This window comes from Pseudorasbora parva, chromosome 25 (assembly GCF_024679245.1).
Source record: "Pseudorasbora parva isolate DD20220531a chromosome 25, ASM2467924v1, whole genome shotgun sequence".
NCBI lineage: Eukaryota > Metazoa > Chordata > Actinopteri > Cypriniformes > Gobionidae > Pseudorasbora > Pseudorasbora parva.
In genome coordinates this window covers 14,535,600-14,560,735 of record NC_090196.1, presented here as the reverse complement: position 1 = coordinate 14,560,735, position 25,136 = coordinate 14,535,600, and the positions used below count along the sequence as shown (strand labels likewise).

The 25,136-nt window shown below is 38.5% G+C and overlaps 1 protein-coding gene across 3 annotated transcripts in view; it reads left to right on the top strand.

Annotated features, from left to right (window-relative positions):
* tln2b (talin 2b) overlaps nucleotides 1-25,136 on the top strand; it is a 241,316-nt gene that overhangs the window by 201,621 nt on the left and 14,559 nt on the right. For 2 of the 3 annotated variants that reach the window (XM_067435823.1, XM_067435822.1), the window contains 12 exons: nucleotides 981-1,151; nucleotides 1,357-1,503; nucleotides 4,100-4,201; nucleotides 4,294-4,413; nucleotides 7,736-7,882; nucleotides 12,305-12,471; nucleotides 12,612-12,795; nucleotides 15,436-15,561; nucleotides 17,165-17,281; nucleotides 20,043-20,228; nucleotides 20,607-20,714; nucleotides 20,799-20,904. In XM_067435823.1, the coding sequence (XP_067291924.1) occupies nucleotides 981-1,151; nucleotides 1,357-1,503; nucleotides 4,100-4,201; nucleotides 4,294-4,413; nucleotides 7,736-7,882; nucleotides 12,305-12,471; nucleotides 12,612-12,795; nucleotides 15,436-15,561; nucleotides 17,165-17,281; nucleotides 20,043-20,228; nucleotides 20,607-20,714; nucleotides 20,799-20,904 (1,681 nt within the window). Of the gene's footprint in view, nucleotides 1-980; nucleotides 1,152-1,356; nucleotides 1,504-4,099; nucleotides 4,202-4,293; nucleotides 4,414-7,735; nucleotides 7,883-12,304; nucleotides 12,472-12,611; nucleotides 12,796-15,435; nucleotides 15,562-17,164; nucleotides 17,282-20,042; nucleotides 20,229-20,606; nucleotides 20,715-20,798; nucleotides 20,905-21,184; nucleotides 21,603-25,136 lie in introns of those variants that run through there. The other variant, XM_067435824.1, reaches the window with a different exon arrangement.

Sequence of the window (25,136 nt, the reverse complement as noted above, 5' to 3'; positions counted from 1 at the left end):
ATGACATAAGTGGAAAGTGTTGGTCAAAAGCTTACATTTACAAACAAGCTGACCATCAAGCGCCATTTCAGACGCCATCTTTATTTTTTTAGCTCAACTGTCACAGAATAGAACCCAAATGATTGTGGGATATCAAAGGCAGTGAAGGATACATCTATGCTGCCTTCAAAAATCTATCAGATTTCAGGAAACAGGAAGTGAAGCTAACATTGGATTTGAACGTGCCTTGATGCCTTCCTACCTTGGAATGCAGCATTTTTAAGCTTTCGGACGCAGCCCATGATTTTGCCCAAAGGTTTAATGTGAAGTACGAAATACTTCCATTTATTTTGTTGTCTGGCTATCACCAGACCAAGCTCAAACTTAGGATTGAACATTGGTCTGGGGAGTGCTCTGTATTTTCTACTGCACAAGAGGAGAGATCAACGAGCATTATTCAAATGACACTGTACGCAATTGGACAGTCCTTCATCCAATCAGACCACAAGAGGCGTGATCAACAAGCAACGACCCATCGCTTCTCTATCCATTATCGTGTTAAACCCGCCAATAGAGCGCCAGATGGATAAGCCAGTCTGTGATTGGCTCCCGCAAAAGTGTAGCAGTAGAAATTATGTACAGGTTTCCAGAGTGAGTTGCCAGGCGAAATCAAATCGCCGGCAGATGAGGCTGGGTTTACCCAGTCTATACATTTTGTCTTTTTTGTGTAAATCAAGAATAAACATCATAAATTGATCACAGTATGACAGCATATCTAAAACTATGTGTGCTAAACCTTGTTTAATTAAATCTGGCTGTTTTCACTTGGACCAATATTGATGGCTCCTGTCTAAAGTGTTTATCGGATTGTTAATCACATAAATAACTGAAGAGTAAAGACGTTGTGTCAGTTCCCTCTATATATCACTCTTGCCTGCAATATATACAGGAAACTCTGTGTTTGCATGCCAGATATTCATAATGCGTCTTTTTTCCCCCAGGTGACTCAGTTAGCGAGTTACTTTGAGCCAGTGATCGTGGCGTCAGTGGGACTGGCGTCTAAACATGCCGACCACCAGCAGCAGATGAACATATTAGATCAAACCAAAACCCTGTTTGAATCTGCACTACAGATGCTCTACGCTGCCAAAGAGGGCGGAGGAAACCCTAAGGTACGACACGTGGGCATCACAACAGAGGGAATTTCATGTTCTGAAGACATCTGTAAATGTGCAACTTATAGCATCCAATGGCACATTCACAGAGCGTCTGGTTGGAAATAACTCATTTTTTACATGTATATTTATACTGGTGCTAATGGGTCTATACTGGTCATTTTTATCCCATCAGCCACTAACTTAGTTTTTCTGCTCGCAGGCGACTCACACCCATGATGCCATAGCCGAAGCAGCCCAACTGATGAAGGAGGCAGTTGACGACATCATGGTGACCTTAAATGAGGCAGCCAGTGAGGGGGGGATGGTGGGCGGCATGGTGGAGTCCATCGCTGAGTCCATCGGACGGGTTAGTGACTCGAATTAACTATAAAAAAGTTAATTAAATAGTTTAATGATCATTATAAATAAATGTCAGAACATGATTAACCAAATAAGACCGTTAGAAAGTAATTAGTTTATATTTCAGGGGTTATATGCAAATGCGGGTGAGATTTGAGAGTAAATAAATAAATAATATAATTTATTTATACATTGTTTACATACTATACAAAAATATGTAAGTAATGCATAAACTAGTGTACAACCCTGATTCCAAAAATGTTGGGACACCGTACAAATTGTGAATAAAAACAGAATACAATGATGTGTAAGTTTCAAATTTCAATCTTTTATTCAGAATACAACATAGATGACATATCAAATGTTTAAACTGAGAATCTTAATGTAGCTGCGTTCACACCACACGCGAATGACGCGAATAAATCGCGCTATTCGCGCGAAGTTGGACGCGTGAACAATTTGAATCCATTCGCTTCATTCGCGCGTGAAATTCGCTTCATTCGCGTGTGACATTCACTACACAACAGACGCGAATTCGCGTCATGGGAGGGGGTTCTGCCAGGCAGCGGCAGTTGGCAGAAAGACTATCCAAGTTAAGGCTGCTCTCACCGGGGTTGATGAGCGCTGAGCTATGGTGATCACCTGGGTCTCACACCTCCGAAAACACCAGATCAAATTTTCAAATAGGAGCTCTTTTAATAAATAAATCACATATTTGAGCTTTAAACAACTACATTCTCGCCTGAAAAACTATTAAAAGTACATTTTGTGACACAATACAGAAGTATTTTTAAATTACTCTGGCCTCGGGTTTCCCCTATGGGTTTCCCATCCGTCACTTCACCACGTGACAGCAGTAAGCAGGCTCCTCATTGGTTAACGCGGCGCGAATATCCGCCAAAGTTCAGATTTTTCAACTTGAGCGATTCGCGTGTTTCGCGCGGTTCGCGCGAATCACGCGTTCAAAACGCTCAATTCGCGTGATCATTGCCGCTTCATTCGCGCGAATCGCGCCATTCGCACCGCCTCATTCGCGCGAATCGCGCCGCAGAATGCCTATTCGCGTCTCTGCATTGACTTAACATGTAAATCACTCGCGCGAATCGCGTCATTCGCGTGCGGTGTGAACGCAGCATTAATGTATCATTTTGAGGGGAAAATAAGTTGATTTTAAATTTCATGGCATCAACACATCTCAAAGTCGAGACAAGGCCATGTTTACCACTGTGTGGCATCTCCTCTTCTTTTTATAACAGTCTGAAAATGTCTGGGGACTGAGGAGACAAGTAGCTCAAGTTTAGGAATAGGAATGGTGTCCCATTCTTGTCTAATACAGACTTCTAGTTGCTCAACTGTCTTAGGTCTTCTTTATTGCATGTTCCTCTTTATGATGCGCCAAATGTTCACCAACAATGTTTTCTGGAAGTATTCCCGAGCCCATGTTGTGTTTTCCATTAAAGTAGCATTCCTGTATGTGATGCAGTGCCATCTAAGGGCCCGAAGATCACAGGCATCCAGTATGGTTTTCCGGCCTTGACCCTTACGCACAGAGATTGTTCCAGATTCTTTGAATCTTTGGATGATATTATGCACTGTAGATAATGATAACTTTAAACTCTTTGCAATTTTTCTCTGAGAAACTCCTTTCTGATATTGCTCCACTATTTTTTGCTGCAGCATTAGGAGAATTGGTGATCCTCTGCCCATCTTGACTTCTGAGAGACACTGCCGCTTTGAGAGGCTCTTTTTATGCAATCATTTTGCAAATTGGTCCTCCAAACCAATATATATATATATATATATATATATATATATATATATATATATATATATATATATATATATATATATATATATATATATATATATATATATATATATTGTTTTCCGTCGTTTTTTAAACTGATTGGTCAGATGTTCAGATATTTTGTATAATTATTATTATTATCATTATTAATATTACATATTTAAATGAAAAATAGGTGTTAAAAAACTAAAAGGGAAAATGTTTTGGTGACAAATAAAATGAACTCTCAAATCTCACATGCATTTGCGTATATCAACTTTACGTATAACTAGTATTATTTGAATAACCATGTTCATGTTAATGTTTAATGACAAATACGCTGTATAATTGTATACAAATAATTTATTATATTTTTTTTATCATTTTAACTTTTTTGATCTGTAAAGTAGACATGTTATTGGCCAATACCAATAATCCCTGTAAAAAATATATATATATATATTTTAATAAGTATATTTATATTTTATTTTTATAGAAATCTCTAGAATGGCTTCTAATCAAAGTCATCTCTAGCTGGCACTCTCATATGTAAATGTGTCACAGACACAACAGCTGTCTCTGTATCTCATCATTAGACTGAATTGGCACAACATCTCTATTTATCATCTCTGCATGTATGCAGTCTTTCATTATACTGTCATGACTCACGGTGGAAGACAATAACAATCAATTGAATATCTGCACATATCATTTTCTGCGGGATATGATCACAACGTGAATCACGTGAAGACTGTAATTTGTATTAAGGCTCGATCCAGCATTACATAACTGTAATCTGGGCCTCTTCATTTCACAGATGGATGAAGGAACTCCGCCGGAGCCTGACGGCACTTTTGTGGATTATCAAACCACCATGGTGAAGTTTTCAAAAGCCATCGCCATTACTGCGCAGGAAATGGTGAGGACATTGCTCACTCAAAATGCTTCCACACCCTCTCACATACATACCCCCATGCTTATATCACCTTGTGTTCTGTTATGTGACCCTAGATGACAAAGTCAGTGACCTGTCCGGAGGAGCTGGGTGGACTGGCGTCTCAGGTGACGGTGGATTACAGCCAGCTGGCACAACAAGGGCGTCTGGCAGCTGCCACTGCCGAGCAAGAGGAGGTGAGGATCCGTCCAGCAAATGCATCTGTGTGATCTGAGAAATTTTCATTTACACACACGGTAATACACACACAGATGGCCTAAACCTCACACAAATTCTAGATTTAAAGGAACAGATCACCTAAAACAGAAACTAAATTAGCTCAGCTGAACTTGTTCTTATGTTTAAAAACTTCAGAATGCTCTTTTCCATACAATTAAAGTCCCATTGAATTCTAAAAATCAAAACAACAACAAAAAACACCCTAAAATGTATTACATTGCCATATGACTTATGCACTATATTATTAATATTGTTGTTGTTGTTATTATTATTATTATTATTCAATAAATATTTTTTTAAAAATAGGTTTAGACCAACCCAGTAAAAATGATAATATATTGTATATTTTTATTTATGTATTTTTATGTATTTATTAGGGCTGTCAATAGATTTAATCGCGTTTTGTGTGATTAATCGCGATTAATCACATGCTTATTATGAAATTAAACCGCCGCCATTTATCTTATTAAACACATTAATTTTGTCATAATTTGCTATAATTAAAGTAAACATTACACAAAACTGTATTTTCTGCAAGCTTCAAGGATCATTGAAGGCTCCAATAACCAAATAAGAAACCAAATAACCAAATATAAAATAAATTGTAAAAATTAATCCTCATTAAAGCTACAAAAGTTATTCAGTCAAGAACAGTGGCGGGAAAAATTTATGCATTTATTGTGTTAAATATTTTTTAACGTGTTAAACTTTGAATTCAGGTGTTCCAATCACTTCCATGGTCAAAGGTTTATAAATTCAAGCACATAGGCATGCAGGTGTTATCTGGGGACCTCTGGTGATTTGTAATAATTGCAGAGAATGTCTGTGATCTTAATCCCGTACGAATCGGTCATGTCTGTAATTTGTAAAGTAAAAATTCCCCCGCAAATTACCAACCATATTTCGCTGAACACCGAGGTCCTGTGATAATATTAGTCCCGTGCGAATCGACATCTCTGTGATTTGGCCAGGATTATGCGGATCGTATATCATTTTTGCAACGTTTTTTTTTTTTGGTGGACATTTCTATCTTTATATTTCACAAAGAATGGAGGCTCCGTAATAATGCACACCGTTATGAATTCCCGTGTGCCTGCACAGATTATACTTTCACTTTAGAATGAGTATCAATTTAGGAGCAAATTGCTTGAATGTGTTTAATATTAACATCAATAATATTCTTTTAATATGAAAAATTCATAGACTGTAAAAAAATATGGACGTAGTGTCCGTGACGTCACCCATAGGATTCCGATAAGCCGTTCTGAAGCTTAAAGTAGGGTCGAGCTGGGCGTTGCCATCTTGTGAGCGAGTCATCGCGTGTCACTCCCGCATAACAGAAAAAAGGCGGGATGTGCGTGGAGCTGAGGTGACGCAATGACTATAGACGGCAGATAAATGGCTATCCACTTGTAACCACGCCCTTAAATATGCAGAACTTTAAGGCTTTCTATAACGTAAACGAATAAGTTATAAAAAAATTCACCCCCCTCAGAGTTGTCATGAAGATCAAAATTAGCCTTATAAGCCAAAACCACAATTTGTACCAGGCTGTAAACATGTTTTTTTCTGCTTTAAAGTTGAGAATTTTAACATGGGGCTCAATGAGATTCTGCTCCCTTCTGGAGCCTGTCCCTAGTGGCCAGTTGAGGAATTGCAATTTACATTACTTCCGTATTGGCTTCAAGAGAGATCGCGGGAGGTTGCCGCTTGGAAAAATTACATAAATTGCAAATTACATTACTCAATATGAAAAACATAACAGTACAGTACAATGTCAAGTTCGTTTAAATGAGCGCTTTTATATTTAGTTTTGAAACGGAATCTTCCGCCGTATATTGTCAGCTTCTCACGTGATAAATTAAATCTGACTCCTGCCGCCGGTCTGTGCTCAGTTCATGTCATCTGTTCTCTAACTGAACGGAATTATGTTTATTACTATAAAATAATCAAAACGATATGATGCCTGTTTATGATTTCATACTGCTATATCTATAACGAAAAACATTTACAAGTCTGCACATCATATCCGGGAGAAGTCAGTAAATGCGAGTAAAATCACAGGCTTTGCTTATACCGTGCTAATGTGCCACGCAGAACACAGATATGGGGGAGTAATTTTTAAATCACAGAGGTCCTTAGATAATACTAATCCCGTGCGAATAGTGCTTAAGACATGGATGAGCAAGTTTTGTCCGGAGGAACTTGACTGGCCCGCACAGAGTCCTGAACTCAACCCGACAGAACACCTTTGGGATGAATTAGAGTGGAGACTGCAAGCCAGACCTTCTCTTCCAACATCAGTACCTGACCTCACAAATGTGCTTCTAGAAGAATGGTTAGAAATTTCTTTAGACACACTCGTAAACCTTGTGGAAAGCCTTTTTAGAAGATTTAAAGCTGTCATAGCTGCCAACTTCATATTAAACACGAGTTAAGAATGAGATGTAATTTAAGATCATGTGCATTTAAAGGCAGGCGTCCCAAAACTTTTGGCAATATATAGAGTGTATATGTTATACACTTGTATTTGCATATCTTAACCATTAATACAAACTAAAATATATGTATGATATGTAAAATATTTCTTATTGACACGAGTACACTATATTGTACTTTTCTAAAGCTATTTGATACATTTCTGTGAAGAATAGATTTAAAATTGTATCATTATCGACTGAAAATCTAAATAAAAGTAACACTCTTAAATCTCATCCACATTTGTGTATCATGACCACTTAAATAAAATAAAAATAAACTCATTCACACCATGTTATTTAGTGCAAACACTTGTGTCTTGGTCATGCTTATGTAGCAACCTTATACTTCCAATTTGCATGTCATTAAGCTTGTGAACAAAGGTGCAAACACCAGCCGACTTATTTCACACCTTTGCTCTATCCACATTTGAAAAAAGGAACCCGACACGTGGACACTGTAGTCATCATCTCTCTCTTCGCTAGCGTTTTTACATAAGTGGCCGTTGCAGTTACCATAGAAACCGCGCACCCCCACAAGCCTTAAAAGCCCGTTGTGATATTCATAATGAAGAGCCGCCCACCCGTGGATCGGTGTATCAGGTAATGAACATACAGTGCTGTCGGGCCCCCTCAAAGGCCGTCACAATCACTTCTTAATTATTGGATAGAGCTTTGTTGAACGGAGGCAGTGGCTTTTAGAGCAGTTGCTGAAGATGAATACATTTAGATTTGGACCCAGATTCAATCTCACTCGATTTCCAACTCTTTCTTAAACTCCATATCATTGCTGTATTTCTAGGTGGGCTCTCAGATCAAAACGCGGGTGCAGGAGTTGGGTCACGGCTGCATCTACCTGGTACAGAAGGCCGGAGCCCTGCAGATGAGCCCGACGGACAGTTTCTCCAAGAGAGAGCTGATCGAATACGCCCGTGCCGTCACTGAAAAGGTAGGCTTGCTTGCCATTGTGGAAGGCGGTTACTTCTGTATGGTTTTCTGCGTTACTTTGTTCTATTTTAATATTTTTTTATAGAGCTATCAAATCGATTAATCGCACCTAACATAAAAGTTTGTAAATATATGTGCGTGTGTGTGTAAATGTATATACACACACATATAATATATTTAAAACGTTTATGTTAGATGCTTTTTCCTATGCTATGTTTGCTAAGGCTAAAAATACCATAAACATTGAAAGAGACCACTCACAACACCCTAGCAACAGCATTGTTACAGTAAGTCCTTGCTTCTCTCCAATACACCCTAGCAACCACATAGCAATACACTAGCAACCACCCACAACATCCTAGCAATCACATAGCAACACCCTGTCGGCTATCAACTGGACCCTAGCAAACCACATAGGAACACACTAGCAACCACCCACAATACCATAGCAATCACATAGCAACACCCTATCTACTACCCACTGCAACCTAGTAAACCACATAGCAACACACTAGCAACCACCCACAACATCCTAGCAATCCCATAGCAACACCCTGTCAACTACCCACTGCAACCTAGCAAACCACATAGCAACACACTAGCAACCACCCACATTACTCTAGCAATCCCATAGCAACACCCTGTCGACTACCCACTGCAACCTAGCAAACCACATAGCAACACACTAGCAATCACCCACAACATCCTAGCAATCACATAGCAACACCTTGTTGACTACCAACTGGACCCTAGCAAACCACATAGCAACACACTAGCAACCACCCACAATACCCTAGCAATCAAATACCCACAAAACCCTCACAACCACATAGCAACACACTAACAACCACCCACAATACCCTAGCAATCAAATACCCACGACACCCTCACAACCACATAGCAACACAATGGCAACCACCCACAATACCCTAGCAATAACATAGCAACACCGTCTTGACTACCCGTTGCACATTAGCAACCCACATAATAACAAACTAGCAATCAACCATGATACCCTAGTAATCACAATACCCAAGAGACCTTAGCAACCAGCAAACATTTTCCTGTGTATACTATAGGGATGCACCAAATTTTCGGCCCAAATGTCCCAAAGGAGCATTTTCGGTTTTCGGCCGAAATACTTTTATCACCGAAACAATACGGCCGAAATGTTGTGATGACGCAAACAGAAACCAAGACCTGCACGTGCTTGTCTAAAGCAACGTGTCTGCGGTGTGGATGTATGCGGTTCATCTCACATCTGGTGACGCGATCTATAATAACTTGAAAATAATGCTTTGTTTATGTTTCTGTCGATAGATACACGCGCTGGCTCCTCAGTGATACACTACAACAGCGATAATAAAAGAAAAACGGGCAAAACGGGCTCTCTTTGTAAACTTTGTTCAATGCATGCGAGTGCTGCCATATGTCCGAATATGAGCAGTAATTTTCGTCGTCATCACCCGCATGTAGAGCCAGAAGAATGAGAAACCGCGTGCACTGTGAGAAGATCTGTCTCTGTGCATCATGTGAGAGCGCGCACTCGTCTCACAGCGCGCAAATATTGAGTTCTCGTTTAAGTCTTGCGCTTAAACGGACAAACTCACACAAGAAGTGTGTCAACATGTCGATCTTGATGAGTTTCCACGAAGACATGAATATGCCTTAAGTAAACTTTATACAGTCGAGAAAGAGGACATATATCCCTGCATTAGGTCTTAAAGGGGCAGTAACCTTTACCCTGTTTAATGTCAAACAAAAGAGGAGGACATCACTCACTGCTCTTGATTGAATAGCTTGTGTACGTTTATTAAAGCTACACTGTGTGATATTTTCCCCCATCTAGCGGTGAAAAGGTATATGACCATCCAGGGAATAATAGTTTCTGTTCCTCTCAATTCTGATTTCGTTTTAACTCCTATGCTGGCCGATTTCAATATTAAATGGCAATCCCCCCTTTACATTCGACACGGTGCCATCGAGTGTTAAACTATGGTGTTAAAACGCGAAAGTCGAAGCTTGAATTTACGGGTTTGTCCCTCTTTGGCTAATGTACTTTCAAGATGGAGGGGCAACATGGCGACTGGCATTTGAACCCCTCACCCGTATGTATTTTCAATGGCATATTATAAACTTACCAGAATACTTTATTACTTGAAAGAACTAAATATGCATTAATGATGAGCACATATATTTTTGGTGTTAGTCTTAGCTAAGTGTTTTTAGCTAAGAATAAACAAAAAAAGTTACACAGTGTATCTTTAAGGATTAATCTTTAATTTAAACAGTTAAATATGCAGTTATTTTACATTTGATTACTTTATTAAATGTCTGTACCTTTCTGAAGGCCAGTAGGCCTGTACATAATTTTTTTAATGTACACATGAGTGAGGTCAAATTAAACCTTTAACTTTGAATTTTATTTTATACTGTGCATTGTTGCAATGTGCTAAATACATTAATGCATAATTTGTAATTGATTTATTATTTGAAACTTTAACATTCATTTTTAGTAAAGTTACACAGTCATAGCCATAAATAACTTGGTTACTATTGGTTACAATATCTAACAATTGGCATAATTTCTTTCGGTGTTTCGGTTTTCGGCCTTGGTTTCATGTTTTACGGTTTTCGCTTTCGGCCAAGAATTTTTATTCCGGTGCATCCCTAGTATTCTAGCATGCAGTGACATCAAACAAATATACTAATAAAATAGTGTGTAACATTGTGGTGAGAATGATTTCCCAGTCGCAGTACTCTTGGTAGGCGCAATGTCGAGTCAACCCATTTTCTGACTACACTTTTCCTTCTTTATGTTCCAACAGTTTTTATGCCATGTTTTCGAATTAAGGCAGGAAGTCCCCATTGCTTTTCTTGTGAGATTGTATGTAGTAGATTGCATTCATCACTGTGTCATATTGTCTTTGATTACATCTTTAGCTGGAGTTTGTTCGGTCCCCACTGTGGCGGTGCTGTGACCCCTCGCTGCTTTAAATGAGCTCGGTTTAAATGTGTCCGAGTCCCCCACTAGCCCGATTCAATTCAAACCTCAGCTCTGCCTGGAATCATTTCTGTATTAAACCTGAATAGGAATGGCTGCATTTGAATGCCTCCCTTATGGGGTTTCATCTACTCCTGAAGAGAACTCTATCGTTCTCTACATCTCTCTGTCGGTCTCTCTCTCTCCTTCTCAAAGTGTTAGTATAATTGTCTCGCTTTAATGGACGTGTCCATCTATCTTTCAGCCTCTTGTCTGAGCCCATCTTTCAGCATTTGTCTGTTTCTGATATTAGTGATGGTAAAAAGCAGTTGTGTTTATACAGATCCAGGATCAGTTTGAATTGCTTTCATTGTAGCTTGTAAGACATTTATTATATTATATTATATAATATTCTATTCTATTCTATTCTATTATATTATATTAATATTTTTAAATAATTATATGTTATTATATTATATTATGTATGTATAATTATGTAAATGCATAATTATATTATGTATATTATATTATTATTATGTAATTATAATAAATTGGTTTCTAATGCTATTATTTGTTTGTAAATATTATATTAAACTTTACATGTAATAAAAAAAATATTTTAATGATGTAATTTAATTTATTAATCAAAACCTTCTAAAGCTATTATTATTATTATTATTATTATTATTATTATTATTATTATTATTTGTTAATTAAATATAAATTTAAAATACATTTTAATTTAAATGTTAAAATATTAAATACATTTAATTAATAAATCAATATATGACAGTATATTATATTAATTATATTATATTAATGTTTTTTATAAAAACTTTTTGAAATAATGCAATCATATATTAGCTTTTAATATTAAACAATTTATTTAAGTTATGTAGTTATGTAGGAGTTTTTTAATGTAAAAAAACTCCAAAACATAATTTTTTATAGTATAAAATGTATTTATATTTAAACTAATAAATTATATAGTTATAATTTATAAATCAAAACCTTCTAAAACTATCATTATTATTTGTTATTGAAATATAAATTTAAAATACATTTAATTTAAATGTTAAAACTTTAAATACACTTAATTTTAATAAATCAAAATATTAAAGTATATTATATATTTTTATTATTATTTAATCATAATATATTAAACAGGCTTCTAATGCTATTACTATTTGTTTGTAAATAGTATAAACTATTTATTTAAATGTTATAATTTATGAATCAAAACCTAATGAAATATACATTTAATTTAAAATACATTTTAATTTAAATGTTACAATATTAAATACATCTCATTTGAATAAATTAAATAAATTAAAATATAATGAAATAATTATTACCCAAGAAAAGTCCTACAGCATTGGAAAGCTGTCCAAGCTCTGCCTGTGGAGTTTATGATGAAGTGTGATTGACTCTGTCCTGCAGGTGTCCATGGTGTTGTCAGCCCTGCAGGCTGGTAATAAAGGAACTCAGGCCTGCATAACTGCAGCCAGTTCTGTCTCCGGGATCATCGCTGATCTGGACACCACCATCATGTTCGCCTCTGCCGGCACACTCAACGCAGAGAACGAAGAGTCTTTCGCAGACCACAGGTGAGACCTTCCTAGTATAACATATCACTGTTGAAAGCTTTCTTCTATAACTGTTTTCCATAAACTTGTGACCATAGATTAGAGCCGAAAAATAGTGTCTGTTGTGTTATCTGAAACGTATTTGTTTGTGCACTCTTCAGAGAGAACATATTGAAAACCGCTAAAGCTTTGGTTGAGGACACCAAGCTTCTCGTGTCTGGTGCTGCATCGAGCCAGGACAAACTAGCCCAGGCAGCCCATTCCTCTGCCAAGACCATCACACAGCTCACTGATGTGGTCAAACTGGGCGCTGCGAGCATGGGCTCAGAGGACCCAGAGACACAGGTGTGTGTTTCGCTGTTTGTGCATCTTCCTAATCTGCCATATGATTTTCACACCAATGCTTTAGTAGACCAATACCAATGTTTTCTAATTCTTTCTGCTCTTTATGTTTTTCTCGTTGTAATGAGAATATCATTAGTTCTCCTCTCACGTGTGGAAGATGTCTTGACATTTGGGTGTAAATACTGCGCCCTTATTTAAAGCCAACATGGAAGTAACTTAAACTGCAATTCATCGGCTGTCTGCTAGAGACAGGCTCCAAAAGGGAGTCAAATCTGTATCTCTCCTAAATGCCCAACTTTGCTAGCCTAGAAATCTAGACGCACCCTAGCGGCAGCAAATCTAATCTGCCCGTGAGTGTCGTCTAGCAACTCTCAATACCCATTTGAGCTGTAAACGCCTAACTCTTGCCAGGCCAATCACATCGTGTATAGAGTCGGTGGGCGGGGCTTAACTAAATGACGCCAGAGTTGCGTTTGCGTGCTTCTAGTAAACACAGAAACTGGCAAACGGCCGTCTTTGGAATCAGCTTTGATCACGACTCTGGAAGACTTGGAGTTAAGCTTTTCTCTGAGAAAAGAACAAAGAACGGCACTGAAGTCATTCTTAAAAAGGGAAGATGTGTTCGGAGTTTTGCCGACCGGATACGGCGAATGTTTAATCTATCAACAAGCTCTGTTTCACCTTCATTGCTCTGGTTGGTCGTAGCGCTATCCTATCGCGTGCAGAGGGAGTTTGAAAGACAACCGTTTATCCCGCCCCTCGGATTGAGCCCTGTCTATGGTGAGTTTCCAGACCAAACCTCTTGATGTGGGTCTGGCTTGTCAGGCTACAACTTTACAGCATAAAAAAATAAGTGTACAGCCTGGTACAAAAACTGGTTTTGGTCTCTACAGTTAATTTTGACCTTCATGACAACTGTGAGGGGTGACAACTTATCCGTTTAAATTATTAAGTCTTAAAGTTCTGCATAATTAAATCTGCACTATGTAATTTTGCCGTCCACTAGAGGTCGCCTATTCTAAACAAAGGTGTAGTTTGATGGCGCCAAGATTGAGCTCAGACATGTGGTCTTCACCTCACAGCCAGTGGAAAATAGAACTTGGGCGGAAATCATGTTCATGGATGCGATTATTAACGTTGCGATTAGTGGTTTTTAGAAAACAGGCACCTAAGCTCCACCCACGTCCTGCCTCTTTGCCCATTTTTCACTGCAAAAACGGCTTTTCTTACTTATTATTTGTCTTATTTCTAGTCCAAACATCTAAAAAATTCTTAAAACAAGAAGTATTTTCTAGACAAGCAACGGTAATTGTCTTGTTTTGGGGAAAAATAACTCGAATAAGAGTAAGAAAAATATTCTGCAATGGGGTAAGCAAACAGAAAACAAGATTATTTGGTTTACCCTGTTGGCAGATTATTTTGCTTTTTTTTTTTTAATTTTGCACAATAATTTTGAGTTATTTCCTCCCAAAACAAGACAATCAATTTTAGTTGTATAGTAAATCTTTCCTAATGTAAGATTTTTTTGATAATTTGACTGGAAACGAGACAAAAGTGCTAAGTAAGAAAAGCATTTTTTGCAGTGTAAGTTATCCGGCAGTGTCACTCTGCCAAGATGGCGACGGCCCACTTTAGGCTTCAAAAATGCTCTTCAGAACCCAACGGGTGATGTCACGGACACTACATCCTTATTTATTTGTTTTGCATTCTATGGCAAGTACTCTCTGGGAGTACTACGGAAGAAAATGATGTCCTGGTCTAAAAAGGGATGTGTAAAGGCTGTGTTTTGGGCGTAACATGCAATAAACCAGAGTCTCATCTCCCATTCTCTTTCAAAGCCAGTTGCGCTTGCACCATGGTGGATACGCAATTTACATGGTGTAATTTGCGAGCTGATAAACTGAACATTTCTCTAGCGAGCAAACGGATATGCTCGTCCAATGACGCCTGCTTGCTCGTCATTACTGCGAATAGGTAGGCTAATTCTGATACACGCAATGACTGTCCATTATGACATGTAGGCATTTTTATATTTATGTACACAATAATGATGTTTTACATTTTAATCCTTTAATTTTTCATATTTAAAAATGTGTGTGCTGCTGCGTCCCTGTGTGTGTTTAATAAGCAGTGTACACGCGTTGTGGACCCACCAATTGACGCATATATTTTAAAAAAATCTTTAAATAACGCCAAAAAGTGCCCCAAAAAGATAACGCCAACAATGCGCCTGAACACGCCGGTGCACCGGCACGCCCATGGGTCCACAAATGGGCGCAATGCCATTTGCTATTTAAACAACGTGGCGCTGGATGTGAAAATGATAACTGCGTCGGGTTGAAATGAGCAATACGCCTGCCATCGTATTGCACCGGGTATATAACAGAGCCCTCTGACTCATTCTAACAGCCAATAGCATGTATCATGACACATCTCTGCTCAACATCCAGATTGTCTTTTGAGGATTAATAAATCATACTCTGTTGTATGGTATCGTACAGGTGCTTCTGATAAAGACTCCCGCTCCTCCCTCTCTCTGACATCCCTGGAGGAGTGCAGTGTATTATGGGACTGGATAAAGCTAGTGGCATATCATGACTAAAGGTGGTTGTGATAAAGTCTTCTCTCTATCTCTTTCAGGTGGTCCTGATAAACGCAGTCAGAGACGTCGCTAAAGCTCTGGCTGAGCTGATTAGTGCCACTAAATGTGCCGCGGGCAAAGCAGCGGACGACCCGTCCATGTATCAGCTGAAGAGTGCCGCCAAGGTATGTTAGGTTGAAGAATCCTGTATGTTCCTGTTTGTAAGAAAGGCATTATGCAGCCTAGTGAGGGTCATTTCTTATTCTGACTCTCATGTCTATCACTCTTTATGTGTATGCCTGTCTAACAGCTGGCCCTGTCTCTCATTTTCTTGGCTGCGTGCTGTCTTCGCTCGCTGTCATCTTGGTGTGTGGCCACAAATCAAGCTCTATCTTACAGTGATCATAGTGCGTGTCACAGTGTGTATGTGAGTGACTCAATGGCCACACTGCAGGGGACAAAACCGTGTGTGTGTAAGGCATAAGGGCTGCTTCCTTCCCTTCATCTCTTCCTTTTTCGGTCTCCTCTCTAATGCCATTATTTGCGTATAGCAAAGCATAAATGATACATTTTCTAACCCTAATTAAAAGAACATTAAAATAGTGCTCGCTTCTGCAGTTGTACTGTGGATCACTGCACACAGTTTACCATGTGAAGTTAATCTCCAGGCTTGTATAAACCGATATTAAAGGGTTACTTCAGCGATTTAGCATATGGTTTTGTATCAGTTGAAACCGGGGGGTATATTCGAATGATCGTGTGTCGTGACTCTCGTTCGGCTCACTCACATTATATTGAACAAACAAGTTCAGTTTTTAATTGTAGCGTCTGTTCTCTTAACTGAACGGAATGATTTTATGAAAATGAACACTACGGTAATGGCGGTGCCGCAGTGCGAGAGCGATCCAGTAGCGGTGGCTTTGGAAGTGGCCTCGTAGGGCAGCGAAGCAAGTGCATTCTGGGAGATGTTGTCTTTCATCCACATGTGTCAAAGATAAATGTTCTGTCTATTCTCAGTCTAGAAGGCACCAAATTCAAAAATAATTTCACATTTCTACTACATAAATGACCCAGTTTAAATACACATTCATCTTCCCAGCGCTGAAGTACCCCTTTAATGTGGACCCCACATATTTGCAAGAGTTGTCTAATCCTTTAATCATTCACCTGGTGCTGTTAGACCTCTGGGATTAATTTCCACATACGTGCAATATGATATGTTTTGTTTAGCATTCTTAAGTGATGAGTTGTAAGGCTGTTGTGATCTCCACAGAAAGATTTTTGCACATTCCTCTAACATATGGTGACTTCCGATCCTCTGGGATTTTGCTTCAGACATTCACTGCGCTTGCTTCTTCAGTGGGTTTTTTAAGTTGTGCTGGCGTCCCTCAGGGCTTTGTCTTAGGCGCCCTTTTGTTTTCTAGGGTTTGTTCCTTTTGTATTTAAAACTTCGCCTAAAGCAAGATTTAGAATTCATTACAGGCTTCATCTGTGGTCCATTAAATGTCCGGTTTAATAACCTGACCATTTTCTGATGTTTCGATGAACTAGATTTCAGTTTTTTTACATCACAAATAACAAACCTTGCCTGGTTGTTTTACTGAGCTATTTGATACAGCTGTTCCTGTCATAACATTGCATTTGACCTTTTTTCAGTGTGTCAAGTGAAAAACTGGCCACAAAGCTGTTGACATTCTCTAGTTGAGCTCACTTGAGATGTCATGCATAAAGCACAAAAAAGGCCTCCTTATCCAGCCAGTGACCCCCTTATGTTTTCTGATGTTACAGGTGATGGTGACGAACGTGACCTCTCTGCTGAAGACTGTGAAAGCGGTGGAAGATGAGGCCACTCGCGGGACGAGGGCTCTGGAATCCACTATTGAGTGCATTAAACAGGAACTCACAGTACGGAACAATCTTTTTTTGTGCATATTGAACTCTTACACAACTCGTTTTAGGAAATACTGTGCATTCCACTTTTAAAATAAAATTCCTCAAAAAGGAAAAATCTGTCATTCTCACCCTCATGCCATTCAAACTTGCATGACTGACTTTCGTCTGTGGACACAAAATAAGTTTTTTTAAACTAACAACATTGGACCCCATTGAATTATATGGACAAAACAGTGGAACTTTTTTTTAGAATATCATTTTTTTGTTCCACAAATGAAAGAGTATTTTTGGGTTGGAATGACACAAGGATGAGAAAATTCATTTGTGGGTCTTTTAATAAAAGATAAAACATGTTGTGCCTTTAACTAGTATCGAGGAGCTTAAAACATGTAAGATATTTGGATTAAAACCAGACCAATGAGCACAATGTCGTAAATTTTGCTGACTTGTGTACTTGCATTATGCCAAATTTTTCCAAGAATGTTTAAAGGGATAGTTCACTTTAAAGCAGCACCAGGTAACTTTTCAACCTTCATAATATATTTTCAAGACTCTTGTGATGATACATCGACTTACAATAGGTTGAATGACACGTCTGCCATTCGTTTTTAATCGTACTTATAAACTTCGAGTTTCGGGTAGTAACCCAAGAACAAACAAAATTCGACTGCTTAACGGCATATACGTCACTTCCACCAACACCCACACTTCCTTAAATTCGGACGTGCAAGCCCAACTTTGTTCATCGGATAATATAGTCATGTCCGAAAGCACAGACAAATAAGAAATAAAAGGTTTTGTTGGAGGAAAGCAATAAGAGGAAACGAAAAAGTGATGGGATTAAAGGCAGGAAGAGGATCAACATTGGACCAGCGTTTGCTCGTCGGCGTGAGCTGAAGGAGACGTGCCCGACCGATGCTGTCATGCTTGTTATGGTGATTACCTACCACTCAAACATTGAATTGATGTATCATATAGATTCTGTAAAACGGTAACCAATAGACTACTATAATGATGCTGGCGTTTTATTTGGCGTTTGAAAAAAATAAAACCCATGAAATTATATTCATATGACATGCTGAAACACTGACCACTGACTGTACCTTGGATGAAGACATTTCACACGCGCCGCCAGAAGAACACCTGCATGTGAACTCCTCCTGCAGTGTTCAGGGGAACTGTTAGTGCTGCACCAACCCGCGGGCCGCTTTTATGAAGTTATTTGGCCCGCCCCGCACCACTGTATCTATTTTTACAACCCGCCCCGCACCCGCGACCATTAAATAGACATATGGGGTCCGCGGGTTATGAGACGACCTGCGCATCACTAGTTCAGGGCTATCAGGGTTGTCATGTCAACAAATGCACGCGGGATGGCATCCCCTGTTATAGGATGACAGCACTTACGACAGTAGTTGAGGACATTATTTTTTCCCAACTGTAGGGGGACCCCGAGAGCAAAAGTTACCCAGTGTTGCTTTAAAATGAAAATTCTGTCATCCTTTACTCACCCTCAAGTTGTTTCAAACCTGTATGAATTTCTTTCTTCAGCTGAACACAAGGGAAGATTTTTTGAAGAATGTCAGTAACCAATCAGTTAACTGGAGCCATTGACTTCCATAGTAGGAAAAAAAAATACTATGGCTGTCAATGGCTCCAGTTAACTGTTTGGTTACTGACATTCTTCCAAATATCTTTGCTTGTGTTCAAAAGCTGAAGAAAGAAATTCATACAGGTTTGAAACAACTTGAGGGTGAGTAAAGGATGAAAGAATTTTCATTTGAAAGTGAACTATCCCTTTAAATACAAAGAAATAAGTCATTTTAATCAGGACACACAACGTGTCCGTGTGTCACCTATCAATGACATCATGGTTACCCTTGATTTTTATTTTGAATAAATTATGGAAACACAAGAGCTTTAATATAGTATGTGTTTTATTAGACAGGTGAACAACCGTTTGGATACATTAATCGTCAGAAAACGAATCATTGTTATATAGTCTTTTTGTTTAAATTTCGTTTTGTTGGTTACCGCGAGTACCATGTTTTACCATGGCTAATATCGAGCTAGCTCACTGCAGTGTGAACAAGTGTCTCATAGTAGCCGCCGAGCATTATAACATAACTTTCAACACACTCAAATGTATCTTATATGATAAAACAGCGCTGCGTATGCATGACTGGAAAAGTGGATGCGGTCGTCTGTGGGATAATAAAACCAGGTGACATCAACCTACACCTTTGTTTTGAACAAGCGACCTCTAGTGGCAAAAATACACATTGTGGCTTTAATATATTAGAGATTTTGGTTATGTCGCGTTCATTTTGATTTGTAATTAAGATATGCTAATACAATCAACTGGTATTACAATCTGGCCGTGAATTAGTACCAATTAGGTCCAGCTTAATTAGTTTTAGCCCAGGAGAAGTAAAAGCCATCCATCTGTGGTATGAACTGGTAATACAGAGTAATACACCATGTGAGCATTAACCTGTTCTCCACCTGCTCCTCGTTCTCCTTCTCCCATGGGTGTCACTACTCCACTTATCAGACACAGGAAAGCAAGAGATTTCGGATGTATCTTCTGGTTTAGGGTTTTTTTCCTCGAATGCCCATCAGGACATTCGGAAATCCTGACTGCATTACTGTGTTAGCGCACAGAAAATCAGCCCTGATCATGTGACCAATTCTAAAAATGTAAGATTCAGTATAAGAGAAATAGACATGTTATATCTGTTATGTATGAAATATGCCATGATCTGTTTTCAAGGTTTTCCAATCCAAGGACATTTCGGAGAAATCCACCACCCCAGAAGAGTTCATCCGCATGACCAAGGGCATCACCGTAGCGACGGCCAAAGCAGTGGCAGCAGGCAACTCTGCTCAGCAGGAGGACGTGATATCCACTGCCAACCTGAGCCGCAAAGCCATCTCCGACATGCTGACCACCTGCAAGGTGTTTATCCACCGCCGCACACACATATGCCCACTCACAAACAGTCTCACCACATGCTGATCAACTGATCAAACGCTTGAATACCAACAAAATGATTTCTCGATGTTAAGTGGTCTCTTCATTTTTTTCCCAGAGCTGTATGTTTATATACACACAATTCTGCATGTACAATCGATGCTGTTTGCTCTATTTCTCAATGTCATTTAGCTCTAACCTACTTTTGACTCCTAAATCACGCCTTCTAGTGTTTTCATGGCGTAATGCGTTTTCTTCACTCCACAAATTCTTCTAAAACTACACATAATAATATGAGCTCAAATATTCTGCAGACTCCATCTGGGCCTCATCATGTACCAAAAATGTATTTGTGTCTTGCAGCAAGCCGCGTACCACCCAGAAGTCGGCGAGGATGTGAGGAATAAAGCTCTGCTCTACGGCATTGAGTGTACAACCGGATACATCGACTTGCTCGAACACGTCCTACTCGTGAGTGGGCGCTCCGACAGTTTTTACAGGATGTGTTTGTGCATGTGTTTTCCGCAATTAACCTCGTCTGTTTACTCCACACAGGTCCTGCAGAAACCCACGGCCGAACAGAAACAACAGTTGGCCGCACTGTCCAAGAAAGTGGCGGGCTCCGTCACAGAGCTCATCCAGACTGCAGAAGCCATGAAAGGTGAGCACACCTAAAAAGATTTGGGTCCCAAAGTGTATTTCTTTCCCAAGTATTTGTTCTTATTGAATATTGATGGAGCAACCCGATTAGTATTACATTTTTACTTGTAAATTAAAAGGCAAAGCCTTGAAATTAAACAAAATAACGGTCAATTATATATGCATATGCATGCATATATATATATATATGCAGTTACATATGCTCTTGAAAGATAGAGAGGTTGAGTGCTCTCTTGCTCTTTTCTATAACTCTGCTTTGTTCTTTTCCTATTCTGCCACAGATGGAGGTGAGTATGATATACATAGGGTTGTTTTTCTCCAGCATCAGGCCACACACATACAGACTTGAGTAACTGACCGGCATGGACACACACACACACACACACACACACACACACACACACACACACATACAATGAGTTATAGTGTGAGAGAAAAGAGATGAAGGGATAGAATTGAATTCCCTCAGGTTTAACATAATCCTCAAACACATTCTTGCCATCTGTTTTCACAAGCTGTTTGACAAAACAGACGTCTTAAGTGCCTCTTAAACATCGGTAAAGGAGAAGGTATTGTAAAGCACATGTTATTCATAAATGGCTATTAACATAAATATGTGCGCGTTCATCTAGACAATTAATGAAGGATTGTGACTGTAATAACCTGCCAGTCTGCACCAAGAACAGCGTTTAACAGAGTTATTAAGGGTTGTGGCATTCTTACAATATATCATAAAAAATGCTGCCCTTACCAAACATTTCCATGGTAATAATATTGTTTAGCATAATAAATGTATATATTTGGGGAAAAAAAAGATCTATAATTATTTTCATGACATTTAATTACATTTTCCTCCATTATTTTCCTTACCTTAATGTGTACTCCCTTTTTTTTTTTTGATTATTCATCATTAGATTATATTTTTATACAATATAGTTTGATCTTTTATTTACATTTATATAATTTTTAGATATAATTTTATATATGATTTAATTTCATTTGTATTAGTGCTGTCAAATAGATTAATCGCATCCAAAATAAAAGTTGTTTACTAAATATGTGTGTACTGTGTATCTGTTAGGGATGTCAATGATTAATCGGTGATCGATTAATTGTCGTTAAGACATTTAATCGATAAGACTTATCGATCATCGATTGAGCAGGGTCATGCGCGTGCGTGTGTGCGGCTCAAACGCGAAACGGGAGGAAAAATGAAGTGAGCGTGCCCGAGTTCTATTTGAGACCATTTTACAGCAGGAGTTTCACCTTCATCATGACTGCAAGTTTGCATGTGCATTCGCAGCCTTTTGTTTTGTGCAAATGTTGTGATATTGTATTTATTTTGTGCAGGCCTATCTATAGCTGATTTATCTCATAAGGATGCATTTAGTTAATAATTAACGTTAGAGGCGAGTGGTAGTAAAAGCGTGGCGGTGATCAGCTTCAGCTCCAACAGCAACTCACAACTTATAATGACTATGATTGGGACTGTCATATTACACAACATTAATGAGAACACTATTGTAATAAAACATTGTGATTGTTAAGTATTTGGGTTTATATGCCGTGTTTCATTGCGTTGATCCAGAGTGCGTGCACAACATGAGTCACACACTCTGACTCGCGCATGTAACTTGTTCAAGTTCACTTCTGCATGTCAGCTATAGGCCACTGCTGTAGACGCATATTGCAATATTAAGGTTAACGATGAATCAATTAATTGATCATTAATTTAAACAACGATCGATCATGGTAATACATAAATAATTGACATCCCTATAGTATCTATATATAAATATACACACATGCACATATATTTATATAACATTTTTTATATTTATATATAATATACATTATATAAATATAAATAAATGCAAGTATTTCTTAAAGGGGTCATATTGCACACAGGTTCTGCCAACCTCATGTTAATCTTGAGTACCTATACTGTAGAGTAGTTCTCCATCCTTTATATCTCCTAAGAGTCTTTAGTTTTATCAGATTTATAAAACACAGATTCGCTGTACCGATTCTTTCTGAAAACAGCCGAGCTCGTGGAGGAGTGCAGTGGGCGGAGCTAAAGAGTCACGAGCACACACACGCAATATGCACTTGCGCAAATTGCCAACAAAACACAGACATTTGATGAAGTTTCACTCACCGCCTGCGGTTTCGACTTATGACTGGGAACAAACAAACACACTTGCAGAACTCTGTTGCTGCTCCAAAAAACAAACTGCATCCACTGTTTCCTTGACGCTGGGTCATTTGGGAAGCTGAACAAGGTTATCTTTCCCTCACAGCCAGAAACACACTTCTTTAGTGATATTGTTGATTTCGTTGTCTAAAAACAAAATGATAGCACTGCCGACGGCTTCCAGAAGCGAATGAAGCTCCTTATCGTGCTCTTGCTCTGGCTCTGGTTGATGGGTGTGCACGCGCTCATCTGGGAAAAGTGCCCATATATGGAATTCCACCCTTTATGACATCATACAGGGCCATACTCGGAAAAAAACTTTCAGAAACTTGTTGGAATCCTGAAGGAGTGTATTTGCCACAGAAATACTCATACGTCCAACTTATTTTTTGTATATTTTGGCCATGTTTTGAGTTGAAAATCCAACTCTTTAACAGTGTAAAAAAATCTGAATTCTCGAAATCGCATTAGACATAATATACATATATAATATATACATATATAATAATTATATACAGTACTCACACATATATTATACTTTTATTTTTGATGTGATTAATTCCGTTTAATTGATTTGACAGTCCTAATTATTTGTTATTTTTTGTTGGGATGCATCGATATTACAATTTTGGCTGATACCGCTATCTGAGAGACTAATTACAAAAACAAGTCACATCATTAAAAGCCACAACCCAAGCACACATTTATAATATTCTTATAATTTTATGTCGCCTATTTTCCTTCTTCTTTTTTTTATTCAATCACATTTCAAGCAATTAAAAACCATCATGGTGAACATGGCAAGTCTTAAAGGGGTACTTCAGCGCTGGGAAGATGAATCTGTATTTAAGCTGGGTCATCAATGTAGTAGAAATGTGAAATTATTTTGAATTTGGTGGCTTCTAGACTGAGGAAAGACAGAAAATGTATTTTTGTCTCATGGGAATGAAAGACTACAATTACCAGAATGCTTCGCTGCCCTGTGAGGCCATTCCCAAAGCCACCGTGATTACTGTGACTGAGTGGAAGACACTACAATTAAAAACTGAACGTGTCTGTTCAATATAATGAATGAGTCACCGCGCGAGTATCACAGCACTGAGCACTAACTGCAGAAGTGAGATAAATGAGCTCTCGTGATGAAAGCTGAGGTAATCGCGACTACACTCGCGGCATACATTCACAACGCGAGTTCAGTCTGGGGCGTTTCAGTTCATGCCTTTGCAAGCTTAACTTTCATAGAAATTAATTTGAGAAGTTAAAAGACTTACATTGCTCACCATAGCTCCGTTTAAATGAGTGCCTGCAGCTGAGCTGAGCTCTGAGTGTGATCTCTCATCCCCCATGCGCGGGTTCAAAACGTGGAAATGGCTCCCTCTGCTGGCTGTAGTCTTTAGCCTTTGGCCAAACATTCCTCCTATGATGCAAATATCGTCAATTTGCATCATAGGAGGAATTTTTCCAGAAATAAAATGCATAAATCTCTTGTCTCAGGGGGATATGAGGGGGGGAAAGCACAATCATTCGCATTTACTCCAGGGTTTCAACTGATACAAAGCCATATGCTAATCGCTGAAGTAACCCTTTAAGTGTCTAGCTGAAGGAAATAATTCATTATTCATCAGCTTTAATATATTGCCCAAATTTTCTTATTTGCCGATAATGACAACATTAAAATGAACATATATCAATTTGGGGATCATCATAAATTTATCCCTTTTTGTTATTTGAAACTTGTTCACTGTACATCTGGGGGCTTCATTTCTAGTAGGATAAATTTCTTTTAATCAAAATATAATTTTTTATTTCTTTCTTTTGATTTTGAAGTGAAATATGTGCCTGACATATTTAGCATTGGTTTCTGACTACCGTGGTAACGATGGAAAGTTCTCATGGACATTTTTGTAAAGGGTCTTGTGGTGGCATGTGTTTTCTGTTGTTGTTTTTTTGCATTATTTTATTTCTTTTTTAAATCATGTGTTTAGTCTTTCCATGTGTGTGTATTATACATATGGTAAATGAATTGAAAACGAGGGTCA